Source organism: Pan troglodytes, chromosome 6, assembly GCF_028858775.2.
Source record: "Pan troglodytes isolate AG18354 chromosome 6, NHGRI_mPanTro3-v2.0_pri, whole genome shotgun sequence".
Lineage (NCBI taxonomy): Eukaryota > Metazoa > Chordata > Mammalia > Primates > Hominidae > Pan > Pan troglodytes.
This window is the reverse complement of record NC_072404.2, coordinates 12,160,844-12,185,406: the sequence shown is the minus strand read 5'-3', so window position 1 is coordinate 12,185,406 and position 24,563 is coordinate 12,160,844. Positions and strand designations below refer to the sequence as shown.

General features: G+C 45.8%; 1 protein-coding gene across 2 annotated transcripts; it reads right to left on the bottom strand.

Moving 5' to 3' along the window:
* Positions 1-247: 247 nt before the first annotated feature.
* On the bottom strand, positions 248-23,464 carry KDELR2 (KDEL endoplasmic reticulum protein retention receptor 2). 2 transcript variants are annotated; one of them, XM_016946003.3, is made up of 5 exons: positions 23,098-23,464; positions 13,332-13,432; positions 8,754-8,912; positions 5,199-5,451; positions 248-2,328 (listed from the first exon to the last, which is right to left on the bottom strand). In XM_016946003.3, exons 1-5 carry the CDS (start codon positions 23,186-23,188, stop codon positions 2,294-2,296), a joined length of 639 nt encoding a protein of 212 aa, XP_016801492.1. In that variant the 5' UTR covers positions 23,189-23,464; the 3' UTR covers positions 248-2,293. The 2 variants fall into 2 exon arrangements, with proteins under 2 accessions (XP_016801492.1, XP_016801493.1); XM_016946004.3 differs by lacking the exon at positions 5,199-5,451 and having other exon boundaries at positions 23,098-23,357.
* Between the last annotated feature and the right edge of the window lie 1,099 nt (positions 23,465-24,563).

Here is a 24,563-nt window from a genome sequence, read left to right as displayed (position 1 = left end):
TCATTTTTACTAGTTTTTTAAATGAGATGTGGTCTTGCTAGGTTGCCCAGGCTGGTCTGAAACTCCTGGCCTTAAGTGATCCTCCTGCCTTAGCCTCCCAAAGTACTGTGATTATAGGCATGAGCCACCAGGCCTGGCTGGAAAGCAGCTTTTCCTATATCAATTACTGGGCAAATCTCTGAACTTTGCTTTATTTCTCATGATGCTTACATTGAAAAACACACAAATAAACACCTCAATAAAAATATTAATTACCTGGTAACCTTTATTCGGGAAGTGAAAGTAACTGTGAAACAGTGCTTTATAAGGCGTGGCATACAAGGCCTTGGTTTCCAACGCCGGCGAGGATGAGGCCCAGTCCCACACTCCCTCGCAGGCACCCTTGCTAAGATGTCCTCCTGGGTGACCAAAACGGTGGTAACATAGCCAAAGTTACTTTAACTTGGGTAGGATGACTGCAGAAGGAATCGCTACACAGAGCTTCCAGACCTTTCCATGCGTTGTGCTCTCCAGAGGATGCGCCAGGTGTATCGGATTTGCATGCATAAAGACAGGTGTGCGCCCCACCCACCCTGGGCTGGGCAGCAAGAGGTCTGCTCACCTACTGCACCAGACTTCCTAGCCTCCTTCCACACTCCGAATCTTCAAGCAGGATGAAAAGAGACCACAGAAACTGAAGCAAGACTAGGATGCTGCAAAGAAAGATGCTCTGATACACAAAAGCCAAAACATAAGGCAAGGAGGGAAGAGTAAAATGAGGGAGACAGACAGGAAGTTAAACTATGCAGTTACACTGCCGATTTAGAAAGATGTTAAGACACACACTAGATACAAATGAAACTCATCCTGCTCCCTTCCTCCAGAAGACGTTGTAATGCAGAAAGCAAAAATACTACATCCTTCTTGTAGTCAGCACTGTTAGTATTCAACACTTTAATATTTATGGTATATCACATAAAAAACAAAGTCATATACTTTTGCATTAATCAAAAAATAGCAAATCCATATAATGGCAAAATCAGGAAAAAAATTCTAGTATTTCCACAAAATACATAATGTCTTACAGATGATTATGTGAACTTTAAATGTCTGCAGCCCTACAGAGCTTTTGTTGCCAATTGAAAAACAAAAAAATCCCAACACAGGATGTTCAAAAAGCCTAATTCATAAAAAGACAATTTATTCCATGTTTAATATAGTGTTTTTTAGGATGGTAACATAAGTCATGCAACAGCTCTGTAAAACAAAACAAAACAAGAAACTATGATGTCGGCTGTGGGTTAAATAAAAAGAAAACCACACATACAAAAAAGAATGTAAGGAATGGTTAGTGGTGCTGCCAATTAAAAAAAAAATTGTAAATCATCTTACCACCCAAAAGTGATATGGAAAACTGTTTGAATCTGAGCATGGACATGGTTGTAGTCATCTTTTGGAATTATAAGTGAAAGTGATAGGTAACTCCTTGTGTTCCATTTCTCAGAGTAGATTGCTATATCCAAATGATCATGAACACCCCTCCCATCCCACACTCAGATGGAAAGCAGCCAGAACCCCTGCCACTGGATTCTTCAGCACCCTTGGGACAGTCTCCAACTGACACTTCCCAGCAGGGGAGGAGGGCAGGCACCTTTGGTGACTCTTCAGTGAGACTCCATCGACATTCAGAATCTTAAAATGTTGGTAATGAAAACCATGGACCTCCAAGTCATCCTTACCAACCTTAAATGTAGTAGTGTGACATCCAACGAAGGACTTCCACATCACGTGGGAATAAATTTGAACAGATACATCCAATTGAACATAGTGTCTCAGATTTCAAACAAATACAGCTCATCTTTTGCCAAAAAATAAATATAGTGGAATGCAAGTTTGAGGGATGGAAGAATATATAATCTATCAACTGTCAAGGAGTACAATTTCATTGCAGACACAAAGACTTAAGAGTTTCAAAGAATTTTTTAAAATAAAAAAAATTTGCACTTATTCCTCACAAAATCTTCACTTTTGGAACTATCCCAATTGAAGCTACACACTGAATTTATTAATACAGCATTAAGTTTCTTTGTGTAAAAAAATCTTTGTACACAGTAATAAAAAAAGATAAGGCAAGATGCATTAAACAGAAACCTTCTGGCTCTTTTCCTCTGCGTTTTTACAGAGCCACTGATGACTATCTGCAACAAAAGAGTTAAGTTTCTGATTTTCCGTATCAAGCATCTTATGCCTTTGCTGTGGTAAGAATTCTGTCCGAGCACCCTGAAGGACAGATGCTGGTGATGGTCTTTGGCACTTATGCTGGCAAACTGAGCTTCTTTCCCTTGAGTACTAGAATTTCAAAGAGAAGAAAAGAAAACAAAAGGTTACTGATATTGACACACTTAGCTTCCTCCTTCCCATTCCTAGAAGTCTCCCACACACAAGATTCTACATAGTAAGGTATAGGAAATAAGCAATTGTATTTTAAAAATACAAATTTGATTGAAAGTACCACTAAATTCACAGTGGCTTTTTGTTATTATGACTTTCACCCTAATCAATATATAGTAAAATATAGCTTATGTAGGGAGGCCTATGAAATTCTGGGTACTATAACATAAAGGCCGGATGCAGTGGCTCATGCCTGTAATCCCAGTACTTTGGCAGGCCAGGGTGGGAGGATCCCTTGAAGCTAGGAGTTCAAGACCAGCCTGGGCAAAAAAAGTGAGAGCGACCCCATCTCTATAAAAAAAAATTTTTTTAAAGAACCAGGTGTGGTGGCATGCACCTGTAGTCCCAGCTACTCAGGAGGATGAGCAGGGAGGATCACTTGAGCCCAGGAGTTTGGGACTGCAGTGAGGAAGGATCACACCACTGCATTCTTGCAGCCTGAGTAACAGAGTGAGACCCTGTCTCTTTAAAAAGATTAAAAAAAAAAAAAAAACACAAAGGATGGCTGGGTGAGGTAGCTCACGCCTATACTTCAGGCACTGTGGGAGGCAGAGGTGGGCGGATCTCCTGAGGTCAAGAGTTCAAGACCAGCCTAGCCAACATGGTGAAACACCATCTCTAATAAAAATACAAAAATTAGGCTGGGCACAGTGGCTCATGCCTGTAATCCCAGTACTTGGGGAGGCTGAGGCAGGAGGATCACCTGAGGTTGGGAGTTCGAGACCAGCCTGACCAACATAGAGAAACTCCATCTCTACTAAAAATACAAAAATTAGCTGGGCGTGGTGGTGCATGCCTGTAATCCCAGCTACTCAGGAGGCTGAGGCAGGAGAATCGCTTGAACACAGGAGGTGGAGGTTGCGGTGAGCCAAGATTGCACCATTGCACTCCAGCCTGGGCAACAAGAGCAAAACTCTGTCTCAAAAAAAAAAAAAAAAGCTAGGCGTGGTGGCTCACGCCTGTAATCCCAGTACTTTGGGAGGCTGAGGTGTGCGGATCACGAGGTTGGGAGTTCAAGACCAGCCTGGCCAACAAGGTGAAACCCCGTCTCTACTAAAAATACAAAAATTAGCCGGGCGTGGTGGTGCGCACCTGTAATCCCAGTTACTAGGGTGGTCAAGGCACGAGAATCACTTGAAGCTGCAAGGTGGAGGTTGCAGTGAGCCGAGATTGCGCCACTGCACTCCAGCCTGTGTGACAGAGCGAGACTCAGTCTCAAAACAAAACAAAACAAAACAAAATTAGCCAGGCATGGTAGTGCGTGACTGTAATCTCAGCTACTCGGGAGGCTGAGACAGCAGACTCGCTTGAACTTGGGAGGCAGAGGTTGCAGTGAGCTGAGAGCAAGCCACTGCATTCTAGCCTGGGTGAGAGAGACTCGCTCTCAAAAAAAACAAAAGGAAAGAGATAAGACATATATGCTCTTTTCTTTCTTTCTTTTTTTTTGAGACAGAGTTTTGCTCTTGTTCCCCAGGCTGGAGTGCAATGGCGTGATATCAGCTCACTGCAACCTCTGCCTCCCGGGTTCAAGAGATTTTCCTGCCTCAGCCCCCCAAGTAGCTGGGATTACAGGCCATGTGCCACCACACCCGGCTAATTTTGTATTTTTAGTAGAGATGGGGTTTCGCCATGTTGGTCAGGCTAGTCTCGAACTCCTGACCTCAGACGATTCACCCATCTCGGCCTCCCAAAGTGCTGAGATTATAGGCGTGAGCCATCGCACCCGACCTATATATGCTTTTTACCTAGCAATTCCACCATTAGGAATTTTATTGTATAGCTGGATTTTTAGCCTGGGATCTGTGGTTGGGTTTCAGGGGCTCCTGAACCCCTCAAAACTATATACATGCATTTGGGTGCATTTGTGTAAATATCTTTTTTTTTTTTTTTTGAGAGAGAGAGAGTCTCGCACTGTCACCCAGGCTGGAGTGCAGTGGCACGATCTGGGCTCACTGCAAGCTCCGCCTCCCAGGTTCACACCATTCTCCTGCCTCAGCCTCCCGAGTAACTGGGACTACAGGCGCCCGCCACCACGCCTGGCTAAGTTTTTTGTATTTTTAGTAGAGACGGGGTTTCACGTGTTAGCCAGGATGGTCTCGATCTCCTGACCTCACGATCCGCCCGCCTCGGCCTCCCAAAGTGCTCGATTACAGGCGTGAGCCACTGCACCTGGCATAAATATGTTTTTTTTTTTTTTCTGAACAAGGATGATAGCTTTCATCAAATATTTGTAAAGTTCACATGTCCTATGTTCATACAAATGCAAAAACACATATACACAAGGATGCTGATTTAATGACTGGATTTTAACAGCAAACCAGTAACAGCCTGACCACCCATGAATGGGGGCTGGGTAAATAAATTATGGTACATGCACATAATGAAACACTCTGTGGCTACTGAAAATTATGTAGATTTCTAGTGACATGAAAAACGTGAGGGGATAAAAGCAGTGTATAGAACAGCAATGTAAGTTTAAGTCATGTGTCTGTGTATGCATAGAGAGGTATCTGGTGTTAATGTTCACTGAAACACCAGATGAATCTTTTACAGTGAAAATGTGTCACTTTAGGAAAAGCTATTGCAAAAGAAAAAGGGTTCCTATATTTAAAAAGACAACATCCTGATCCAGAATATTATTGGCCAATCATGAAAGTGTTTCTCTGGAGCCAGTTTATGAGAGAGTGCCAGATTAGAAGAGTGCTGGGCAAGGGCACTCCTAAAAGAACACGTCACTCTAGAAACAACGCAGGTCGCACCCAACATACCTTTTGTAATGTACAAGTAGAAGAAGTCACAGTATAGGATGGTCTGGACTACGCCGGCCACCACAGCAATGAGGTCAAAGAAGCCCTCAAAGTAGAAGCGCCAGATCCAGTTGACAAGATACAAAGCACGATAGAGGCCCAGGAAGAACAGGTAGTGGGTGGTGATGGTCTCGGCCTCCCCAGTCTTGCTGATCATAAAGAGCTGCGGAAGGATAGCCACGGACTCCAGGTAGATGGAGAAGGTCCAGAGGATCTGGAAGAGAAATGGCAAGCTTCCATCACGACCCACTGCCCACCAGGAGCTCAGAGGAAACACTCTTGCTTTCTTTACCACAAAGCAGCTTAAGATGAGTGGGGAGTGGGGCATGTCGGCCCAAAATAGAACAACAGCTTGGCAACTGCATAACCCAGTGGTCCCAGCCTTTTTGACACCAGTGATCGGTTTCATAGAAGACAATTTTTCCACAGACCAGCAGGGTGGATGGATGGTTTCGGGATGATTCAAGCACACTGCAATCATTGTGCACTTTACTTCTGTTATTACTATAATATACAATGAAATAATTATACAACTCGTCGTAATGCAGAATCAGTAGGAGCCCTGAGCTTGTTTTCCTGCAACTAGATGGTCCTATCTGGGGGTGATGGGAGACAGTGACAGATCATCAGGCATTAGATTTTCATAAGGAGCACGCAACCTAGATCCCTCAGATGCACAGTTCACAATAGGGCTCATGCTCCTATGAGAATTGAATGCCTTGTGCTCCTATGAGAATTGAATGCTGCCAGTTATCTGACAGGAGGTGGAGCTTGGGCGGTAATGTGAGTGATGGGGAGCAGCTATAAATACAATGAAGCTTCACTTGCTCACCCACGGCTCATCTCCTCCTGAGTGGCCTGGTTCCTAACAGGCTATGAACCAGTACCAGTCAGTGGCCCAGGGGTTGAGGACTCCTGGCATAAATCACAGAAACTTAAGCAATCTTTAAGAGGCAAGGCACTGCCAGTGTGACAAGCTGGGTAACCTGGACACCTCTACCTCTTTGAATTTTCATCACCTTGTCTCTCCAGGTTTATTCTTCCCTCTTCAATTTTCTATGAATCTACATACAGAGGTTTCTCCTGGACAAGCTTGTCCTGCTCCAGATCTGGGATACCAAATCAACCCTGCTTTCCGCCAGGATTGACAATACTGACAATTGATAAGCTCCTTCCACTTCCTCACTGCTGTTTTTCCTCACTGACTGATCTTGCCAAACTACTGAAATATTTTCACTATTTTTCTTATTCCTTAAGCTTTCTGGTGTGGTTAAATCAAAGGGGTAGAAGTCACAACTGTAATTATGGAAATTCTCTGCCCAGCGTATGACTTTATTCACGATGATGATAGAAGGACTTTCAGAGGGTCCTTGAGTGTTTTAAAAGTCCAGGCATGGCTGGGTGTGGTGGCTCATGCCTGTAATCCCAGCACTTTGGGAAGCCAAGACAGGCAGATCACCTGAGATCAGGAATTCAAGACCAGCCTGGAAAACATGGTGAAACCCGGTCTCTACTAAAAATACAAAAATTAGCCAGGCATGATGGTGGGTGCCTGTAATCCCAGCTACTCGGGAGGCTGAGGCAGGAGAATCGCTTGAACCCAGGAGGCGGAGGTTGCAGTGAGCCGAGATCATGCCACTGCACTCCAGCCTGGGTGACAGCAAGACTCTGTCTCAAAAAAAAAAAAAGAAAAGTCCAGGCGCTCCCAGCACCCATCAGACACCCAGGGTAGCACAGTGACTTGATCGGCCCCAGGATGTGAAGCAGCACCGTTTGCCTGTTCAGCAGGGAAAGAAGAGGCACTCGGGAGCAGATCAGCTCACTGCACAGTACTAGGGGCACCACAAACCAGCTTTCCTAAAGGCAAGAGGTGCAGAGTGCTGCTAAGCAGGGTCACAGACACGACATCAGTGCACATCTGTACGTGAAAAGCAAACAAAATGTGGGCTACAGGAGGGAAACCTTGTTCTTCCCACACTGGGACAGGCAGGGCTCTATGTTTGGTACCACAGAAGTCAAGATAATGAAATACAGTTTCAAGTTTCTATTTCAAATGAATCAGACAGTAAGCTGTCAGCAGACACCTAAATATGTGGGTGCTTAATTCTCATCTACGATTTTTTACACCAGTCATGAACATTGCACTAGAGTTTGCCAAACCAGAAAATAAAAACAAAAACTCCATGAAAACCTACACGATCTGCAAACATGCAAATAGGTCCGTTCTAGATAACCAGACATGACCATGAAATTAATTTTTTTTCTTTAGATGGAGTCTTGCTCTGTCGCTAAGGCTGGAGTGCAGTGGCTCGATCTCGGCTCACTGCAACCTCCGCCTCCAGGTTTAAGTGGTTCTCCTGCCTCAGCCTCCTGAGTAGCTGGGATTACAGGCATGCGATACCACACCCAGCTAATTTTTGATTTTCTTTCTTCTTTTTTTTTGAGACAGCGTCTCGCTCTGTCGCCCAGGCTGGAGTGCAGTAGCGCGATCTTGGCTCACTGCAAGCTCCGCCTCCCAGGTTCACGCCATTCTCCTGCCTCAGCCTCCCAAGTAGCTGGGACTACAGGCGCCCGCCACCACGCCCAGCTAGTTTTTTGTATTTTTAGTAGAGACGGGGTTTCACCGTGTTAGCTGGATGGTCTCAATCCCTTGACTTCGTGTCCCACCTGCCTCAGCCTCCCAAAGTGCTGGGATTACAGGCGTGAGCCACTGCGCATGGCCAATTTTTGTATTTCTAATAGAGACAGGGTTTCACCATGTTGGCCAGGCTGAATGCCTGAACCTCTGACCTCAAGTGATCTGCCCACCTCGGCCTCCCAAAATGCTGTGATTACAAGTGTGGTGAGCCACCAGGCCCAGACCTAAATAACCTCTTTTTTTTTTTTTGAGAGACGGAGTCTTACTCTCTTGCCCAGGCTGGAGTGTAGTGGCACAATCTCAGCTCACTGCAAGCTCCACCTCCCAGGTTCACGCCATTCTCCTGCCTCAGCCTCCCCAGTAGCTGGGACTACAGGTGCCCGCCACCATGCCCAGCTAATTTTTTTTTATTTTTTAGTACAGACGGGGTTTCACCATGTTAGCCAGTATAGTCTCGATCTCCTGACCTCGTGATGTGCCCACCTCGGCCTCCCAAAGTGCTGGAATTACAGGCGTGAGCCACTGCGCCCAGCCATAACCTCTTTTTTCTTTTCCCTCGAGACAGTCTTGCTCTGTCACCCAGGCTGGAGTACAATGGCGTGATCTCGGCTCACTGCAGCCTCCGCCTCCTGGGTTCAAGTGATTCTCCTGCCTCAGCCTTCTGAGTAACTGAGATTACAGGTGCGTGCCACCACACCCAGCTAATTTTTTGTATTTTTAGTAGAGACGGTGTTGCACCATGTTGGCCAGGCTGGTCTCGAACTCCTGACCTCATGATCCACCCAAAGTGGAGGCTGAACTCCGCCTCGGCCTCCCAAAATGCTGGGATTACAGGCATGAGCCACCGCGCCTGGACCTAAGTAACCTTTTAAACTAACCTCCAGAGGAGAGAAATCGTGATTGACTAAAAACGAGAGGCCTCCCACAGGGACCACCAGAAACTCCACTCGGAAGGTATCGTGATTTCCATCGTAGGTTGCCTTAAATTTCAGGTAGATCAGGTACACTGTGGCATAGGAGCAGGCAAGGTAGATAACCTACAAATAAAAGAAAAAACACCAGGTGTCAATACCTTGCCACTGTTCCAGCCCCCCCAGCTTTTTTAATCACCCATGTATTTGGAAAGGCAAGATTTTTTTCCTTAGCTTTGTTTTTGGAATTTTAAAACTTAAATATAGTAAAACTCTCTTTTTTGGATGTGTTCAGTTCTGAGGCATAACCACCACCAAAATTAGGACACAGAATAGTTCCATCATCCCCAAAATTCTGCCATGCTGCCGCTTTGCAGTCAAACTCCCCCAGGCTTCCTTCACCTCCTGCAGTGCAATCACACTTATGTTCTCTGTCCATAGTTTTGCCTTTTCTAGAAAGCCACATAAATGGAGTCACATAGTATGTTGCCTTCTGGGTCCAATTTCAGTTAGCCTAATGCATCTGAGAGTCAACCAAACTTATTGTGTGTATAGCAGGTCTGCCAATAACATCCTTTGGTTGTAACACTGATGAGAAAAGAAACTGGTTCCCGGCTGGGGCCGCCATCCATGGCGTTTGCATGCTCTCCCCGAGTCCACGTGGGTCTTCTCCAAGAGATACTCTTGGAGAATCTCCCACCAGAGATACTCTGGTTTCCTCTTACATCTCAAAGATGCCAGTTAGGTGAACTGGCATGTGTGAACTGTCCTAGTGTGAGTGGGTGTGGGGGAGCCCCGTGATGGAATGGCATCCTGTGCAGTTGAGGGAAAGTTCGCGCCTTGAAGCTGAGCTGCTGGGATAGGCTCTGGCCACCTGGGACCCTGAAATGAAGTAAGTGGGTTGGAAAATGAACACAAACTATGGTAAAATAATTCATAAAGTAGTATACAATAATTATACATATGTACCACAATAAACAATGTAGTACAAAAGCACTCAGTGAGCCTGCTATATTTGTTATTGTTTGTTTTTGAACTTTATGGTAGTAGGAGGTACTCCTTATAATTTTTGTTTGTAAACATATACTTCTTGATTTAACCCGCCACCACTATGACCACCATCATGCACGGATTCACCAAAAACTGGATAAATAATTATGTTGCTTTTATTAATCTTTCTTAAATGTATAGCTCACGTTGGCTGGGCATGGTAGCTCACGCCTGTAATCCTAGCACTCTGGGAGGCCGAGGCAGGCGGATCATGAGGTCAGGAGATCGAGACCATCCTGGCTAACATGGTGAAACCCTATCTCTACTAAAAAAAATACAAAAAATTAGCCGGGCGTGGTGGCGGGTGCCTACAGTCCCAGCTACTCAGGAGGCTGAGGCAGGAGAATGGTGTGAACCCAGGAGGCGGAGCTTGCAGTGAGCCAAGATCTCGCCACTGCACTCCAGCCTGGGTGACAGAGTGACTCTGTCTCAAAAAAGATAAAAAATAAAAAATAAATAAATAAATAAATGTATAGCTCACGTTTGTTTCGGTTTTTATTTTTATTTATTTATTTTTTGAGATGGAGTCTCGCTCTGTCGCCCAGGCTGGAGTGCAGTGGCACAATCTCGGCTCACTGCAACCTCCGCCTCCCAGGTTCAAGCGATTCTCCTGCCTCAACCTCCCAAGTAGCTGGGATTACAAGCGCCTGCCACCATGCCCAGCTAATTTTTATATCTGTAGTAGAGACGGGGTTTCCATGTTGGTCAGGCTGGTCTCGACCTCTTGACCTCAGGTGATCTGCCTGCCTCGGCTTCCCAAAGTGCTGGGATTACAGGCGTGAGCCACAGCACCCGGCCTGTTTTGGGTCTTTATTTAAAAGTCTGGTGGTGTTTTTGGGACCGGAAATATGCTGTAGGAACTTAACTCTTACTCATGTCAATTAGCCTATGGTAAAACTGGCTTCAGTGTATGTTGTTTCACTTCAAGTCGCAGTGTATGTTGTTTCACTTCAAGAACCTACCAATGACATTAAGTGAGGGCCTAGTGTTAATAATTTGTTCCTTTTTATAGCTGCGTCCATTGGTGGTCCATTGTATGGATGCACCAGTTTGTTTATTCACTCACCAGTTGAAGGACAGGTGGTTTCTAATTTGGGAGGACAGTGGATAAAGCTGCTGTGAACATTTGCGTACAAGTGTTTGTGTGAATGTAAGTTTTCACTTCTCTTGGGTATGTACTTAGGGGTGGGACTGCTGGGTCATATGTTAAGTGGAAGTTTAACTTTTTTTTTTTTTGAAACGGAGCCTCGCTCTGTCACCAGGCTGGAGTGCAGTGGAGCAATCTCGGCTCACTGCAACCTCCGCTTCCCGGGTTCAAGCAATTCTCCTGCCTCAGCCTCCCCAGTAGCTGAGATTACAGGCGCATGCCGCCACACCCAGCTAATTTTTAGTAGAGATGGGGTTTCATCATGTTGGCCAGGATGGTCTCGATCTCCTCACCATGTATGTGAATAAATACAAAACAAAATCTACATGCATAAACAAGACACACATCCATCTACACATGCACTGAGCCCCCTCAGCACATCTAGCCAAGGCTCACAGCAGAGAGGCCTCTCACCAGGACCTAGCCTGTGGCCAGCTCAACATTAATAAAAACTTGATGGGCGTTATTTCCACTAAGGCCTTAGCAGCTCCTGGAGAAGAACAGCTGCTTCTCTCCTCTCACCAGCACGTAGAAGTTAAAGTAAAAAGACACGAGCACCTCGGGTCTCACACCAGACTTTCAGGACATTGTGCTTAGAAACTACAACCAAGCAAGCATGGATTCCTCTGAAACCTGGGCATCCTGAGGGGGAGAGAGGATTCTTGCTCACACACCTCTAATGCCTGCAGTTTTAACTTGCCTAGACAAGTGGGGACCTAACCATTTTTAAGTAAGCTCATTATTTCCTGAATACTAGGTTCCCATCATTTGGTAATGAAGAATCCATTATAAGTGACTCAAATTTGCTTTTTAGTAAAGACCAGACTCACATACTGCTTTGTCTCCTTTCAACAGTGCTTATGAAAATGCTCTTGAACACAAAATGTTGGGGGGAGGTTGTTTAGGTGCCATACCAATAGGATTCAGTTGAAATATTACTGCCTTGGGTATGCTAATAACCAAATGGCCTAGAATAGTGCCTGGTGCACAGGTGCTCAGTATTTGTAGAAAGAAGGAAAGAAAGAAAGAAATCAGACTCCTATTACATATCCTGAGAGCCCCTGTTCTTTTTTTTTTTTTCTTCAGACAGGATCCTGCTCTGTCACCCAGGCTGCCAGGCTGGAGTGCAGTGGTGCAATTATGGCTCACTGCAGCTTCAACCTCCAGGGCTCAAGCGATCCTACCACCTCACCCTCCTGAGTAGTTGGGACTACAGGAGTATGCCACCATGCCTGGCTAATTTTTGTTTTTTTTTTTTTTTTTTTTTTTTAGAGACAGGGGTCTAACTATGTTGCTCAGGCTGGTCTCGGATTCCTTGGCTCAAGCAATCCACCCACCTTGGCCTCCCAAAGTGCTGGGATTACAGGCGGGAGCTACTGGGCCTGTTTCATTTTTTTTATATCCATAGGTTCGCAACTCTTATACTTTTCCTTTGTAGCACCCATCATAAATTGCAGTCATTTGTACTGCCATGATCTGTGTACTCTCCCACACCAGCCTAGAGACTTCTGCTTATTTTCTGCCGCATCCTCAGTTCCCAGCTCTGTAGGTGTTCACAAGCATGAATTCAACACTGTGCGAAAGAACTGAAGCTCACGTAGTCCACAACTTCCCCCAGTGTGGGGTGTGTGCCACCAGTGCTACACAAAGTGTTAGGTGGTGTGCAAACATTTTGTATTTTAATAGTTATACACTTGTTTTAATGTGAATTAGAAAAAAATATAAGAAAGACAACAAAGGTGTTATAGATACTAATAATTAGGACAAGTTGAAAGGTTTAAAAAAATACGTTACTAAGTAAATGATGGTATAGAGATCATTTAAGCATGGCAAATGTAATAAAAATGACACACACACAACAGTTTAAGAAAAACTGACTCAGTGGCAAAGAAAAAAGATAGAAGCCTATAGACAGTTCCTCACACAGCAGCGAAATGAGACACTGCAACTAGGAGTCCTGCTTTCGTTCCTTGTTATGTACCAACTTGCTGGATTTCTCTGGGGACTCTGTAATTTCCCACGACTTGAAAATATAATAGTGACCGCTCTTTCTTACAGAGTTATCAAGAGCTTTAGATTTATCATACTTAAGGAACCTAAAATAAAAAAGTTCCAACTTCAAAGTATTTTAATTAACTAGTTTTGAAACCAAAAATGTATGCTTACTGATAGCTCGTTTAGTCCTAGTTATATATACAAGGTGGTCTGAAAGTTTTAAAGTCAAGAACAGCATATTAAGACATTATTTTTGGAGCATTTTAATTAAAAATACACAGCTGACCTAAATTAAGTTTCCATAGACCTGTGCACTGTAGATGAAATACATTCCTGTGGATGGCATACCATACCTTCATAGATGTGTTATACAATGAAATAAATGAAGTAAAAAGATCCAGGTAACGAGTTGTGAAGACCAGTGCAAACAGAAGCTGGCTTTTCCCAGAAATACCTAGAGAAACAGAACGGAAGTATTAGAAGGGCCTGAAGAGCTTTGGGATTCCTGTGGATCACACTGTGCAGGGAGTGCAGACAGGGAAGGAGGGGTGCGTGGGGTCAAGGCCCAGGTCTAGGGATGGCTCTGAATGAACAAGAGCAGTTGTAGTTTTTCTATCCCTTCCTATTCCCAAACATGCTCCTTTTGGGAGGCTCTAACAGGCTTTTCTGTCTCACTATAAAGGGCGACCACAGGAAAGGGGCTTTATTATGCCAGGATGTGTATCATTCAAACGAACCTTTTACTTCTCAAATATATCACCTTAAGTAGGAACAAATTTCTCAATAATTCTGCTGTCATTTAGTGTTATAACTTGTCTCTTACACTCAGATTTTTCTTTTTTGTTTTCCCCTGAGACAGGGTCTCCCTCTGCTGCCCAGGCTGGAGTGCAGAGGCACGATCAAGCTCACTGTAGCCTTGACCTCCTGGGCTTCAGCAATCTTCCCACCTCGGCCTCCAGAGTAGGTGGGACTAGAGGTGTGAACTACCACACCCAGCTAATTTTTAAACAATTTTTTTGTTCACCATGTTGCCCACACCGGTCTTGAACTCCTGGGCCCAGCTTCCCAAAGTGTTGGCATTACAGGTATGAGCCACCTCGCCTGGCCCCTTCTTTGCATGGTAAAACAGTATCTCCATGGTGAGAAATCTTTTGAGAATGGAGATGGAGTCTACTGTGATTAAGGGGGATGAGGAATAGATGAGAAGCACCGACTCAGGTAAGAGTTGGGCAGGAACTCCCGCTGGAATAATGGCATCACCTCCCATGGTGACTTCTTTGCTAAGAGCGGCAATTACTTGGATATGTTAAGATTTTTAAAGCTTCCCTCTCAGTTGGGCATAGTGGTCATGCCTATAATCTCCACATATAGGGGGGCTAAGGCGGGAGAATCGCTTGAGCCCAGGAGTTTGAGACCAGACTCCATCTCTACGAAAAATAGAAAAGTGATAGCCAGGCAAGGTGGCACACACCTGTGGCCCCAGCTACATGGGAGGTTGAGGTGGGAGGATTGCGTGACTCCAGGAGGCTGAGGCTGAGTGAGCTGTGGTCACATCCCTGCACTCTAGCCTGGGTGACAGAGCAAGACCCTGTCTCAAAAAATAAATTAATTAAAATAAAATAGAAATTCCATTGTATTTGTATAAAAATGTTCCTGAATGCTAGGACAACATGAAGGTATGAACCCACAACTACAGCCGGTCTTCAAAAGCAGCTGTCTTTTTTAAAGCCTTGAAACTGTGTTTCCACTTCCAACCACCAACCCACCTCCAGAGCACTGCATGGCACAGCCACACTCAGCCAGGAAGGCTGGACATTTATGTGGTGTGCACACAGCTTTTCTGACATCTATATTTGGCCAAATATTTATGTGACAAAGGACGCGAACTATGGGTTTCAGATGCTGGAGACTGAGCAAATGCATTAAAGAAACTGAAGGCTGACTAAATGTCAGAACCCACCCACCCTCACCTATAATGCAAACTTCACACCACTACACATTTTAGTAAGTATGAATTTAACAGAAAAGTCACTTCACCCAAATGATTCACAACACTCCTCTGGAACGTGAAAAGCACATTATTTTTCTTTTCTTTTTTTGAGACTGGGTCTCACTCTGTTGCCCAGGCTGGAGTGTCGTGGCACAAGTACAGCCCACTGTACCTTTGACCTCCCTGGGCTGAGGTGATCCTCCCACCTCAGCCTCCTGAGTAGCTGGGACTACAGGTGGGTGCACCACCACACCTGGCTAATATTTGTATTACATGTTGTTTTTCAATATTTTATGAACAATCATTTTGCAGCTTGCTGAAACTGAAAACCTGAATGTAAGAATGTTACTTTCTCAGATGAATAACTGTAGTCTCAGCCTATTCACATACACATCTAAATAGAAATGGAAAAAAATGTTGATGCCACCCTTCCAGATCCATCAATAGAAACCAAAGGGCCAAAGGAGGAGACACGGACAGTGAATCTGCTCTGCTTAGTCTTTTCCCCAGTAACGGATAACTTATTTCTTCCTACAGAGATCAATGTTCCAAAGGGGAAATAACAAGGCTGCTACTAACCAAGAAAATGGGAGGTTTCAGAGGGGGAAGAAGAAAGAACAGGGAGCAGTCAGACCATATCTGGTGTTTGTTGAAGCCTTGACAAATCAATTTCCAGCTTATTTCCTATATGGTTCTTTCCAATATTTTAAATATAAACATACAGGATACAGGTAGGTGAATTTTGTGGGAAAGGGTTTTACTCTAACAGAACTTTGGAAGCCAGGCAGATTTGAAATTGTGTCCTCATTCCCAACATTCCTATACTGAAAACCAGGGACCATCATATTGTCTTTACCAGCCCCCGTGGGGACCCAGCTCATATCCCACCTCCTCTGGGATGTCATCTCTGAAGATGCCCTCCCTCAGGACTGTTGATTCATTCAGCAAGCATATAAGGGGAACTGCTTCATGCCAGCTGCTGCCCTAGCTCCAATTACGGTACTTATAAAAATACACTGTGATGATGTGGTTCCTGCCTCTCCTCTCCCCAAAAACCCCATTCAGTACCAAGATCTTTAAAGGCTGGGGTCATGCCTTATTCCATCTTGTATTCCCTGCATGGGACACTGGGCCCTGACACACAGCAGGACTCAGAAAATATTTGCTGAATGAATAAATGGACAAAGGAAATGGGATTCATTTTATCTTCATGTCATGGGGTCAAATTCTCATTTCGTGGTATTTTGGGAGAACACTTCTGAAGAATGTCCAGGTCATACTGTGTCTCTGTGACTGTAAATAGGGCTCTGCCCTAATTAACTACTAGCTAGAGGGCGAGAGAGCCCCAGGTGCGCACAGGGCAGTGTGTGGTTTGAAGCCGGTCCATGGAGTAGCGCCCACGCAGGACAGCCTTGCTGGAAATCTGCGGATGCTAACGTGGTCCCACACTGTTCTTCCCCAGCCTGAGATCCTGATTAGGAAGTAGCAGCTTCTTCCTTTAAAATAACAAAACTGTCCTGTCTTCATAGGAAAATGGGAATCCTAGCTGAAGACAGAAGGGGGTGGGGCAAGAATCTCCTGGAGGGGTTGGGAGTAGAATACCTGCTATTAAACCAGAGCAGCTCCTAGTCGGCTTCTCTCCACTTTGAGATCAAAGCATGCTAAGGTTACCAGGTAATAAGCTCTCCCAGAATACTCACTTTTGTAAATGTTTCTGAAACTGATATCCCCTTACCAAATACACCAAACATCTATATTAAGGAGTACAACTTGTTAAATGGAAATCAGTCATTAAACAACATTATTCTTGTCTTATCCTACTGGGCCAGGTTAAATGTCTTTTGTTTTCTGTTTTGTTTTCGAGATGGGGTCTCTCTCTGTAGCCCAGGCTGGAGTAGACTGGTGCAATCATAGCTTCCAGCCTTGACCTCCTAGGCTCAAGCAATCTTCCCAATGAGGTATTATATATTACAAAATAGTTAGAAGTTTTCAAATGAAGAAATGATAAACACATGAGGTGACGGAAATAACTACCCATATTAGACTATACAACATACACGTGTATTGAAACATCAAATTGTACCCATAAATAGATCCAATCATAATGTATCAATTAAAAAATTTTAATCCGTAACCCCAAATAATGCAAATTAAAACACATAAACCAAAAATAAGACATGAACATTTTAAAATTTGATATTGTCAAATTTCTCCTAGAAAGGCTATGCCAATTTACGTATCTACTAACACCAAATGAAAAGACCCTTTCTTCACATCCTTGCCAACATTTTCCTACCCAGTGGTATGTACTGCTGTTCTTTTTTCTTTGCTTGCCCGCCCCCCGGTTTTTTTTTTTTTGAGACAGAACCTCACTCAGTTGCCCAACCCAGGGTATAATGGCATGATCACAGCTCGCTGCAGCCTGGGGCTTAAGTGATTCTCCCTCCTTAGCCACCTGAGTAGCTAAGACACAGGTACACGCCACCACACCCAGCTAATTTTTCATTTTTTTGTAGAGACACGGTTTCACTATGTTGCCCAGGCTGGTCTCAAGCTCCTGGCCTCAAGTGATCCTTTAGCTTTGACCTCCCAAAGCGCTGCCACCACACCTGGCCTGCACTGCTATTTTCATATTCAAATTCCTAACTCCTAGCAAGACTAAGCATCCTTTCATGCTTCATTGGTCTTTCGTTATTCTTCAGTGAATTGCCAACTTTGCCCATTTTTCAGCTGGGTTTTTATTTGTAGGAGTACTTTATTATAGATATTAACCTTTTGTCACTTAGGTATATTACAGATTATTTCACTCAGTTTATTGTCTTTAGCTTTGATACTATTCTGAATTAAGAAATCAATTTGGAGAGATGTCATCTTGCTTCCTCACCAGCCTTCCTGGGTGCTCTCCAGGACCGTAGTATGAACATACATGCAGGTCATCTTCTATGTCCATCAGCAAAGTTTAATATTTATTTTTTATTTTTATTTTTTTGAGACAAGAGTTTCATTCTTGTCACCCAGGCTGGAGTGCAGTGGTGCGATCTCGGCTCACTGCAACCTCTGCCTCCTGGGTTCAAGCGATTCTCCTGCCTCAGCCTCCCTAGTGGCTGGGACTACAGGCGCCTGCCACCACGCCTGGGTAACTTTTTTGTAATTTTAGTAGAGATGGGTTTCACCATATTGGCCAAGCTGGTCTTGAACTCCTGACTCGGGTGATCCACCTACCTCGGCCTCCCAAAGTGCTGGAATTACAGGTGTAAGCCACCGTACCCGGCCATCTTTTGTACATTTTCCTATCATTTCAACTACATTGCAGCTTTCTTGAGAATAGAAACTTTTCTCTCTTTTGTTTGTTTTTTGTTTTTGAGACAGTCTCACTCTGTCACCCAAGCTGAACTGCAATGGTGTGATCACGGCTCGCTGCAACCTCGACTTCCTGGGCTCCAGTAATCCTCCCCACTCAGCCTTCTGAGTAGCTGGGACCACAGTGCACCACCACGGCTGGCTAACTTTTGTATTTTTGGTAGAGACAAGGTTTCACCATGCTGCCCAAGCTGGTTTTGAACTCCTGTGCTCAAGTGATCCACCCACCTTGGCCTCCTAAAGTGCTGGAATTACAGGCATGAGCCACTAAGACCGGCCAAGAACAAAAACTTTTTTTTTGTTTGTTTGTTTGATTTTTTGAGACGGAGTCTCCCTCTGTCACCCAGGTTGGAGTGCAGTGCACAGTCTCGGCTCACTGCAAGCTCCACCTCTCGGGTTCATGCCATTCTCCTGCCTTAGCCTCCCGAGTAGCTGGGACTACAGGCGCCCGCCACCACGCCCGGCTAATTTTTTCTATTTTTAATAGAGATGGGGTTTCACCGTGTTAGCCAGGATGGTCTGGATCTCCTGCCCTCATGATCTGCCCGCCTTGGCCTCCCAAAGTCCTAGGATTACAGGCGTGAGCCACCACGCCCAGCCAAGAACAAAAACTTTTAATAGCTGCAAGCTGCTGCTCTGAATTGTGTGCCAGTGCCTTGCACATAGTGGGTGGTCAATAAATGAGAGTAATGATTACTCAGAGACTGGCACTCAAAAGGGCACAGGCGAAACAGCTACAGAGGGAGCTGCATATGTGAAGCAAAAGCTTCTTGGAGTACTCCACATCTTACCCACTATATTACTCCAAAAATATCAACTGTCCCATATCTGAAATGTATGGACACCATAAGATCCAGTATGGGGTTTGGTAGGATGAAAAGTTTACAACCTACATAACAGCTAACAACAATCTAAGCAACAGGGGAAGGAGGGAAGGAGACAGACTAGAGGGGGAAGGCCCGGGGTCATGGATCTCAGACAGACTCCTCTAGCTCCAGTAGATACACACTACTGATAACTAGCTACAGTAGATACACGCTACTAATAGACACAGCACTACAGTAGATACAGCACTAATAACCATTGGCCTACAGGAAAATTTGAATAGGAAGCCCTTCATCTAAAACCACCGCTTGTTCTTCCGAGGTTATGTAGGTCAGTGTTTAGGACAAAAATAAAGTGACAACTTGAGCATACCGTGGATCGAGCTGCAATGATAATTCAGAATAGGAGAAACTCACATTCCATGTTGACACCCTTCTGTAATGACAACAGCAGATACAGCCACAAGAGAATGCAGCCTCAAACATGATCAACTCACTGCCCCCACTTTAAAACGGTCCTTAAAGGCAGTTGTTCTGGAATCTGCCTATGAGGAACACAGAATCTCCAGCTTCCACACGAGTCAGCCTCATCCCTGATCCTTATGGGGTAAAAAGCACCATGGTTCCGAGACTAAAACAGCATTTTCAAAATCAGTGCTAAAATCCTAAAAATGAACCTCGGTATGAGTATTTTCAAAATGAGAAACACAATCTGGATGCATGTTTCTCCTATTCCAGTCATTTGAGAAACTCATATCAAATTCTTACTCTTTCAAAAGACTCTAAACAACTTTTATAATTTAGTATGGAAAAATAAAGCAGCTTGTCAAAGTTAGCATTTAATTCTGAATAAATGATCTGGGTGATTTACTTAAAATCAGGAAAACACACAAACCAGGACAGAAATCATCCTAAGTCTGAGAACAAGAACAATTTAATAATGTCCCGGGAATACTTGGCAAACACACACACACGAAGTTAACTCATCTATTTCACTTCCTTCGTTAGCATTTTAGCTGAAGTATTTCATATTTTCCTTATATGCTCCTGAATCTCTCAAATGAAAACAGTGAATAGTAAAAAACAAACAGCCAGGCGCAGTGGCTTACGCCTGTAATCCCAGCACTTTGTGAGGCCGAAGCGGGCGGATCATGAGGTCAGGAGACCGAGACCAGCCTGGCCAACATGGTGAAACTCCGTCTCTACTAAAAATACAAAAATTAGCCGAGCATGGTGGCAAGCACCTGTAGTCCCAGCTAATCAGGAGGCTGAGGAGAATCGCTTGAACCCGGGAGGCAGAGGTTGCAGTGAGCCGAGATCACACCATTGCGCTCCAGCCTGGGGCACAAGATCAAGAGTTCATCTCAAAAAAAAAAAAAAAAGAAAGAAAAAAAAAATCATTATTCTGAAGTTGCACTAAATTCTCCCAAATATCTTAGTTTGGATAAAAGTTTAGGAGACAGCACACTTCAAGGCTTAATGATTTGCCAGAGGAGGGGATTCTGAAAAACATATGGAAGAAAATGAAGAGACTCACACAAAGATTTTGAAGCAAAACTAAAGATTAAAAGTAACATCACCGGGCACTGTGGCTCACACCTGTACCCAGCAACTCAGGAGGCTGAGGAGGGAGGATCGCTTGAGCCCAGGAGTTTGGGGCTGTAGTGAGCCGTGACACAGCCATTGCACTCCAGCCTGGGGGACAGAGTGAGACATCGGCCCCACTGTTTCAAACAAACAAACAAACAAAAAAACTAACATCATCTGAGTGTAACAAAAAAGGATCTAAACATCGTGGTTTGGTATCAAATGTTTATTTAGGCTCCCTTAGACATTCATCTATCCAATCCTTTGAGTTACTAATTGTGCTTCAATCCTGGCTCTATCACTAATTTATTCCACTCCCTAAGACTCAGATCCCACCTCCACAGAATGGGAACAATAGCACCTACCTCCTAAGGTCGTTTATTTATTTATTTATTTATTTATTTATTTAGAGACGGTTTCGCTCTCGTTGCCCAGGCTGGAGTGCAATGGCGCGATCTCAGCTCACCACAATCTCTGCCTCCCAGGTTCAAGCAATTCTCCTGCCTCAGCCTACCGAGTAGCTGGGATTACAGGCATGCACCACCACACCCGGCTAATTTTGTATTTTTAGTAGAGACGGGGTTTCTCCATGTTGAGGCTGGTCTTGAACTCCTGACCTCAGGTGATCCACCCGCCTCGGCCTCCCAAAGTGCTGTGATTACAGGCATGAGCCATCGCGGCCGGCCCTCCTAAGGTTATTTTAATGACTACCTGGGATAAGCCATATAAAGCACTCGGCTGACTACATGATATACAGCAAGTGCCTAAACATCACTTATCCAAATTGCAGCAGTTATTTGCTGTCACTGGAAATCATACAATTGAACCTCTCAGAACTATGTATCAACTGAGAGATAACCTCCAAGTCAAACACACTGGCACATGGACTTTGTAACACCCATCTTAACTGTTCAAAGGTCTTTTGGTTTTGCTTACTTCCCGGATCTCAGTTATGTTCCAAGGAGACAGGCGAGGCCTGCAGACAGCAGATTCACAGATGTAAGTGTGACTTTAGACGCCAAAACTTTTAGAAATAAATCAGGTAAATAGAGTCTCTGCACCCAGATAATTCAGGATCATCTTTTACTGCCTCTGAAAAAATTAAGTTCTTGAGTTCAACAGAAATTATTTCGCCGAGCATCAAAAATAAGTTTAAGGGATTTTTAAGAAAGTTAAAGCCTGGGCAACATGGTGAAACCTTGTGTCTACAAAAAATAGCAAAAAAAAAAAAAAAAAAAAGTTAGCCAGGCATGGTGGTGCACGCATGGAGTCCCAGCTATTCAGGAGTCTGAGGCAGGAGGATTACCTGAGCCAGGGGAGGTAGAGGCTGCAGTGAGCAGTGATCACACACTGCACTCAAGCCTGGGTGACAGAGCGAGACCCTGCCTCCAAAAAAAAAATAATAATAAATAAGTTAAAAACTCTCAATTATTATACCTTTAAAATTAACGAAATGTAAAAGTCCAAAACTATTATCTGGGAAAGACTCGTTTCACTGCCTCCTAGCAGTGCCTGCATGAAATCTGTACTCTTGATCAGGGAACCAGCCAGGTCACTGGTGACGTGGAGCAACGAATTGCAGGAGCCCATAGGAGGCCTCGGCGGTCCCCGGGCGCCGCAGTTTTAAGAGAACCCATTATTAGATAGAGGCACTTAAAAACCAGATCGTTTCCCAAAGCAGCATTAATTACGCCAAGAAAATCACTGACGACCTCCCGGCAAGCCCCTCCCCAGCGGTGTGATCCTGGACCCAAGGGCTTGGGCGATGCCCACACAACTCTTAAGGACAGGTCTGACCCGACCCCACTACACCACACCTAGAGCCCGGTCTTGCACGGGCAGGGTGGGGAGCCGAGTGACCTCTCCCGGCGCCCGCCCCACCTCCCGAGCTAGCTGGGCTGCCACGTCAGGCGCAGCCGGCCACGGTCCTGCCCATCCTCCTCCCGCCCGTCCCATTGATTCGCGGGTTTCCTGCAACCCCGGGACCCCCACGCGAGATCCCGGCCGGAGAAGCGCCCCCATTCAAGCCCAGAGAGGGGCCACGCCTGCCGGACCCCCCGTCCCACGCCAACTTTTCAGACACAGCAGGGCCCCGCGCAGCCGGGTGCGCTCCGACAGCTCAAGTTCACGCGGGGACCGACTGCAGAGCGGGGCCCGGCGCTGCGACACCCGGCCCGGAGCCCACCCCGAGGGCCCGCAGGCCGCTGCCCCCCGGGTCCGGGCACCCGTTAGGCCGGCCGAGGGGGTGTGTCGGGCCGGCGCAGGCCCCGCGAGCCGTGGGGTGGCCGAGGTCGGCGGGTCCTCGGCGAGACCCGGCCCCCACGCCCGAGCCTCTCCGGGCCTTCCCCCGCCGCTCACCGGCGCAGGAGCGCGTCTTCCAGATCTTCAGCAGCAGGATGACGATGGCCGCCAGGTGGGACAGGTCCCCAGTCAGCCGGAAAATGTTCATGGCGGCGGCGGCGGTGGCGGTCGGCGCAGCGCGGCGGCCCCGGGGCTGGGCGGCTCAGGAGGCGGCGGCCCCTGAGAGGAAGCGGCGAAGATGGCGAGATCGCCCGCGACGTGGCCAGGGACGTGGCCGAACTGCCGGCGCGCGCGCGCGCGGGGCACCCTGGGAGAGCGGGGCCAGGCCCCGCCCCTTCCCCGCCCCTTAAAGGGGGCGCGCCCCAGCGCAGGCTCAGCAGGGCAGCTCGCAGGGACTCCCTTGCAAGAAGACCCCGGACTCTGCAAAATTTTCCCTGCCGGGTTTCCGGCTTCTCCTCGGGTGCCAGCAGTTTCCTTTACTTTTTTGAAATAACACTCCCTGGGGATCTTTTCTTTCCTCCCACATATCAAAAGAGCTCTACAGGCCTATTGTATGAAAAAGTGTAAGAGAAGGCCGGGTGCGGTGGCTCATGCCTGAAATTCCAGCAGTTTGAGAGGCCGAAACAGGAGGATCCTTTGAGCCTAGGAGTTCAAGACCAGCCTGGGCAACCTAATGAGAGTTCCTCCACCCACCGTCTCTACAAAAATTTTTTAAAAAATTAGCCAGGCCTGATGGTGGGTGCCTGTAGTACCAGCTATTTTAAAGGCTAAGGCAGGAGGATTGCTTGAGCCCAGGACATCGAGGCTGCGGTGAACCATGATTGTACCACTGTATTCCAGCCTGGACGACTGAGTGAGACCCTGTCTCAAACAAAACAAAACAAAACAAAACAAAGTACAAGAGGAAAAAAATTGATTTCTGATTGCCTCACTCAAGATAAGGTCAACATTGAAGGTGGAGGTGGAAGATGCAGTTTATGTAGGGGTCTGAAGATTTTACCATTCTGGGGACTGTCTTTAAGAAAGAGAATCCAAAATTAGGTAGAAAAGTGAACGTCTGACCGGGCGCGGTGGCTCATCCCTGTAATCCCAGCACTTAAGGAGTACGAGACGGGAGGATCACGAGGTCAAGAGATCGACAGCATGCTGGCCAACGTGGTGAAACCCCGTCTCTACTGAAAATACAAAAATTAGCCGGGCGTGGTGGCACGCACCTGTAATCCCAGCTACTCGGGAGGCTGAGGCAGGGAGAATCGCTTGAACCTGGGAGGAGAAGGTTGCAGTGAGCTGAGATGGTGCCACTGCACTCCAGCCTGGCGACAGAGCAAGACTCCATCTCAAAAAAAAAAGAAAAAAGAAAAAAAAGAAAAGTGAATATTTCTACGGGATGGGGACGTCACAAGAAATTGCAAACAAAAAAAGCTGACAAAAAGGATCTGCTACATAATTTGCGGGACGGAGTGCAAAACAAAAACGCACAGTTCCCAGTTCAAAAAGCAGGGCGGGGGCGAGGACCTGGTGCG

What these genes read in the sequence shown, in the direction of transcription:
- KDELR2 (XM_016946003.3), bottom strand. Translation starts at nt 23,188, where the DNA reads ATGAACATTTTCCGGCTGACTGGGGACCTGTCCCACCTGGCGGCCATC. An exon ending in GAAGACGCGCTCCTGCGCCG is followed by an intron (nt 13,433 to 23,097) that starts GTGAGCGGCGGG and finishes CTGTTTCTCTAG; the next exon opens with GTATTTCTGGGAAAAGCCAG. An exon ending in ACGATTTCTCTCCTCTGGAG is followed by an intron (nt 5,452 to 8,753) that starts GTTAGTTTAAAA and finishes TTTCTCTTCCAG; the next exon opens with ATCCTCTGGACCTTCTCCAT.